The following is a 6,000-nucleotide window of genomic DNA, read 5'->3' as shown; positions in this document are numbered from 1 at the left end:
ACCAACAGCGCTAACTAGTACTAACTACACTAACTATGCTAATAAACTATTAACTCTACCAACAATACTCACTATGCCAACAGCGCTAACTAGTACTAACTACACTAACTATGCTAATAAACTATTAACTATACCAGCTGTGCTAACTATACCAACAATACTGACTATGCTAACTGTAGAGAGAAAAATGAGACAAATAAAAAAGAGTAGAGAAAAGAGAAAACAAAATCAACAAAATGGCAGAAACAAGGAAAAAACAAGCTAACTGTAGGTCCAAGGCCGTCAGGTCACCAAAAGCAGCTTCCTGGGCTCTAAGGACCAAAAACCTGGGCCCAGCTTTCTCTTTTATAGGGCTTTGTGAAGTACATCACAGTGGTGCACTATGAGGTCAGAGCAAGAAATGGACCCATCACAGCTGGGGATAAACCACAGTGGTTTTCTCACTTTTTGAGTTCAAGGCCCCTTTACACTTAGGAAAAAGGATCCCAAAGAAATTTTTCTTTACGTGTGTTATTAGATATTGGTATTCACTTTGTTATAAATTAAAATCTATAGGATACTTCAGTGGCCTTTTTATTTCTAGTTTGAAAATGTGTAATAATTTTAAAGACCTCATAATGTCTACACTTGAAATATTCAATTCCTTTTCCTTAAATTCTGGTCTCAAAATAATGTTACAACTTAACTGACTTCATGATACTCTACAAAATGTTCTGTTGCGTAAGACACGATAAGGTACATTATGAAAGTCTATGAAGCTGAGAGAAGATTTCCCAGGAAGGTAGGTCATGAGCAGATTTCTCATCAGGAGCCTCGGAGGCCAGATGGCATGGCTCAATGTACTTGAAGTGTTGAAGGAAAGAAACCGTCAACCAAGAATCCTAGATCTAGCAAAACTTTCCTTCGAAAATGAGGGAGAAATGAAGACATTCCCAGTTAATCAAGAGTTGAGAGAGTGCTTAACCACCAGATCTGCCTGCCACAGGGAGTTCTTCAGGTTGGAGTCAAGGACCCTAGGCAGTAACTCAAAGCCTTATGAAGAAATAAAGACCTCTGGTAAAAGTAGATAGACGGGCGATGAGAAAAGCTAGTACTATTGTAACTTTGGTTTGTAGCTCCACTTTTTGTTTTCTGTTTGATTTAAGAGACTAATATATAATAAAACACACACACATACAAATCAAAAAAAAAAAAAAAATGTACCTTCCCGGGCCCTACTCCCAGATAATCTGACTTGGAAGGTCTGGAATGAGGTCTGGTAATCTAACTTTTTAAGTGCTCATTTTGAATAAGAAGAAATGTCATAAAAAAGAGAAATGGGGTGGGGGAGGCTATACATTTTTATAAAATGTGAATAAGAAAAAATATCAGAAGGAAATCCTTTAAAATGCCTGGATACCTAGATGGGATTATGAATTTTTTTTCTCTTCTCTCTTTTAAGTTTCACAAAATTTTACATTTTGTTGGGGGAAAAAAGCAGCCCCCTCTCCCCCACATTTTTGATAGAAATAGAATAATCTAAACACTTTCTTAAAGAGCCCCTGAACCCCGCTGCCGCACCTCCATCATCCTCAGGCCCCGCCCCTCTCCTACCCTCCTGAGTCTCCTCGGCCTGGTCCATCTCCAGTCTGGTCAGCAGGCTCACAAACCACTCGAAAGACCGCTAGCCTCGGTTTATCCAGATGAAGTCCACCTATGGAGAAGGGCCCAGTTCAGAGGGGGGCCTACCTCATTCACTCATATCTGTGATCCCCAGGGCCCTGGTGTAACCACCCTGCTGTTAGCAGGGCACACATTATCGCCCCCATTTAAGGGATGGGCAGACCGAGGCTCGCAGAGGTGAGGAACGTTGCCCAGGCCACAGAGCAGCATGGGATCAGAACTCGGGGTCCTGACAACCAGGGCAGGATTTTCTCTAATAATCTATTGTTTACAGCAAGCAGTATTCTGAGATCTTAAGTTTAGGACAGCCAGAAAAACATTACTTCATTATTTTTTTTTTAGAAACACTTTGAAGTGGCCTACACAGAATAATAAATTTTCAAACGGCAAACGTTTTCGTTTTTAAAACCACCATCAGGTCATGGCTAGCAAGCATCATGGCTGTAACTGAATCCCGGCTGCCTGACTTTCAGACTCCGTGTTCTTTAACGAGATGCCCGCCTTTAGGGCCCAGAATGTCTCTCTGGGGGAGCCCTGAACACAGAGACCAGCGGATCCAAGCTGGGGAGAGGTCATCTATCCTTCCCCTGCCTCTGCACAGGGGGCACCTAGCTCTGGTGTCTGGGGAGCTCCCCAGTCCTTCCTGCAGGAGGCGGTGCTCACTCACCTTGAGGAGCTTCCTGTCAGCATCCGGCACACCCTCCGTCCCCGAGTGCTGGCAGTTGGGGCAGATGTGCGTTCTCTTCTGGTGCCTGAGGGGAGAAGAGAGGAGGGGCTTTTGAGTTTGGGGTGAGTATGAGATTTCTCAGGACCCCAGAGAACAGTGCAGGGCACAGGGAGGGAGGTGGGGTGGCAGGGCCCACCCCATGAGGAGGGGGAGGGATGAGACCCAAAAAAGAGCAGGAGAGGAAAGAGGGAAAAGGGGAGAGGGAGACAGGTGACAGGAGGGAGAAGGCAGGGCGGGGAGGGGAGGCCGTCTCTCAGGACTCTGCCCCGGGATGCAGGCAGGGCCACAGCCTGTCCACCCACCTGTACAAGATCCTCTGCAGGATAGAAGCAAAGGGGGTGATGCCGACGCCCGTCCCGATGAGCACGGCATGCTCGGAGGCGAAGATCCTGCGGTTGGGGGTCCCGTAAGGGCCATCGATGTAGCACTGCATGCAGGAGGGGTTAGAGGAAAGAGAGGGTCGGTGGGTGAGGGAGAAGCAGACCCCGACGCTTCAGGACCTCCCTTTATATGCAGGCAGTCATCTCCTGGGCTGGAACCCAGGAGTAAGTGGCTCCCACTCAGAGCACATTCTACACGCTGTGCTCTGAGCCCGAGTCTGGGAGAGCCCTAGTATGTTCGCATGCAGAGCTGGTGAGAGCAGGGCCCAGCCAGCACGCCCCGTGTGCCCTGTGAGGGCAGGGGTTTGGTTCCATTATCTGGAGACCTGGGAGTCAGACCGTGGGGACTGTGGAACCCGGGTACCAAGAGCCACAGCAAGCCCTCCCCGTGGGCAGAGGCTTCGATTCCTCTGCTTGGGGCCACCCCCTTGAGCCTCTCACCTTGATGTTACAGAACCGGTGGTTCTCAGAGGACACCTCGGAGACCTGCAGGGAGTAGAGCAGAGAAGGTGGGTCTCTGGGAGTGGGCGGGCCAGGCATTTCTCAGAGGCTTCCCCGCCCTTGCCAGTCGGAGCAACCTTACAAAAAGGGAATTGCCTTTTCTGCCCCAACCATTCCAGGGAGCATGGGGCACTTTTCACGGAGAACATCAGTGGTGTGCCGGTACACGGACTCTTCAGAAAAAGAAAGCACCACCACCAGCAACGACGAACTCCTGATTGTCAGTGTCTAGATTTCCGGTGTAAACACTGCCATCATGGCTCCCACCAATGACAGTGCTTAACAACTGGCTCTCAAAATTCCTGAAAATGTAACAATCGCTCTAGAGGTCCAACACAAGTCAGCTTCAGGGTGTGATGGGAGAAGACTCTCCCCAGCCGCCTCTTGGGCTCAGCCACTCCCGATAGCTTTCATGTTTCTAGACACAGCCGCGGCCTTGAACGTTCTTTCCCTGTGCCTAGAGCACGCTCTCCTCTTGCGCAGCTGGCAAATTCCTGTGCATCCTTCAGGGTGCAGCTCACTTGGAGCGGCTGCCCCTCCTGGAAGCTTTGCCCGGCTGCTCGCATGGGCCTGGCTCAGAGTTCGCCCCTGCCCTTGGGACCCTGCTCTGGGCTTGCTGACAGGGAGCTGCCTGAGGGCAGGGAGCAGGCCTCCTCTGCTCTGCCTAACTCCTCCAGCCCCGAGGACAGGCAGACCAGATTCCCTGAGTTCAAAGTGCTTCCTTCCTGAAGATGAAGGAAACAGACCCCCCCCCCCCCCCCACCGAAAGGGCTGCAGGGGCCTGTGATAGTTTCTTTCTGGTGAGGAGTGACCTTCACAACCATCCAGGCAAATCCCTTATTTCACAGAGAGAAGCCGTACCCGAGAGTGTGGAAATGACTCGCCCAAGTTCCCATAGAGCTCGGGGTGGAGCCCGGGTCTCCAGCTGCCCCTCCTGCACTCACCGCGTCACACCACGTTGCTTCTTTGGGGGCAACTGAATTCTGTGTCCTCCACAGTGCTGGATGTGAACTACTTGTGAGGATTATTTTAGGAAGTACACTGTGAGAGGGATACTTCTCTTACAATTTTTTAAAATCCTTCTGATTGCAAGGAGAAAGCCTTACATCATGGTTATTATATCTTTAACATCTCTCTAACACTTACTAAGCCCTCCTCCTTTTTTTCTTTTAACAAGCTGAGAAAGAAAGAGATGGAGAGCATGACAGAGAGAGAGAGGGAACAAGCAGTGGCTGCAGCTCAGGCTCCGAGCCTCACTTAGCAGGCAGCAACATCTGGCAAGAATTTAATTACGTTGTTTCTGCTTTCAGAGTTACCTTCTGTTTATGGCACGTGATAACTGGTTCTTCATTAAACATGGCAATCTAAAGAGTCCTTTTAAAATACGATTAAGTTGACAGTAATGTTGGGATGTAAGGAGAAAGATTCAGTAGGAAGTATTACCTGTGGGAAGTAAATATGGCAAAAGTTATGAAGGTGCCATGCAGGTGACTGGCTACAGAAACACCACATGGCGTGTGGTCCTTCCTGAGTGTGGCCTGCCCTTGAGGCCTTCTCTTCCAAGTTCCAAGGACCCACCCACCGTTCCTGGGAAGAAAAATCATTGGCTCTCCAGGCTCCAGCCCCAGCTTCCTCAGCCTTACCCGGCCCAGGTCCTCGGCTGCAGCTTCCCACTGTGCCTGAACCCCGTCCTTTGTCCCCACGTACACCAGGCCTTCATCCCCCTGCTGTGGAGTTCCCTTGGGCCTGTAGGACATCAGCTCCACAGAGACATCCTTGTTGGAGGCCATTGCGCCCTGTGCCGAGGCTCCAGTGTGGATGGGCTGGGGCTGCAAACCCTGTTTGGTTTCAAAAAAAACAGTGCTTTATGATTTAAACTACAAGATCAGTACGTGTTCGTTTTTTTTAAAGATTCAGAAACTACAGAACTTTAAAGAATAATGTAAAAAAGTACCCTGAATTGGAAGACACAACTTCCCTAAACATTTTCTCTGTCCTTCCAGACCTTTTTCACACACACACACACACACACACACACACACACACACACACACACTCTTTTACATAAATGGAACGTACTGCTTTGTAACTTGCCTTTTCCACTTACTACATCTTGACCAGCTTTACGTGCTAATGCATATACATTCACATAGTCTTTTTTAGGCAACTTACTATTCTATTAGAAGGGAGGTTAGTAATTTATTTAACTGCTTCCCTACTGTTGGGCATTTTGGTTATCCTCTTTTTCTCATTCTTGTTAACAACTACGGTATATTATATAAATTAGCTCTTTCCCTTTACCCTAACTTATTTTCTTCATAGCATTTATTACCACGTGACACATTTTATATCTATTTGTGCATTTACTGTCTATCTCCCCCTCCAGAAGGGAAGCAGTGCCAATGGCTATTTTGCTTATTGACATATCTCTAGCATCTAAAACAGTACCTGGAAAACAGTAGATCCTATGCTCAATAAATATTTGCTAAATGAATAAACAAGGTGGTTAATGCACTTCTTGTGTACGTGTCCAATTAGCTTTTTAGGCTAAATCCCTAAAAATGGCATTGCTGGGCCATTGGGTATAGATATTAAAATGCTGACACATATAGCCAGACTGCCCACCAGAAAGATTGTGCCAATTTATTCTTTGGCAGCGGTGCTTAAGACCCCAAGGAAACACCACTTTTAGTGTATCTACCCACCAATCTCAGTGTGCCAAGACTCACC

At 47.8% G+C, this 6,000-nt stretch overlaps 1 protein-coding gene across 1 annotated transcript in view; it reads right to left on the bottom strand.

Moving 5' to 3' along the window:
- Positions 1–1,453: 1,453 nt before the first annotated feature.
- The window catches only part of LOC309624839 (NADPH oxidase 5-like), a gene marked incomplete at its 3' end in the record, with an annotated part of 43,033 nt that continues 38,486 nt past the window's right edge, over positions 1,454–6,000 (bottom strand). Inside the window, 6 exon segments of the mRNA XM_082383546.1 lie at positions 1,454–1,663; positions 1,667–1,693; positions 2,330–2,414; positions 2,692–2,816; positions 3,211–3,255; positions 4,914–5,108. Of these exon segments, the coding sequence (XP_082239672.1) occupies positions 1,454–1,663; positions 1,667–1,693; positions 2,330–2,414; positions 2,692–2,816; positions 3,211–3,255; positions 4,914–5,108 (687 nt within the window).

The sequence above is a fragment of the Balaenoptera borealis genome (assembly GCF_965194805.1).
Source record: "Balaenoptera borealis genome assembly, chromosome: 3".
Taxonomy (NCBI): Eukaryota; Metazoa; Chordata; class Mammalia; order Artiodactyla; family Balaenopteridae; genus Balaenoptera; species Balaenoptera borealis.
This window is presented reverse-complemented; position numbering and strand designations above follow the sequence as displayed.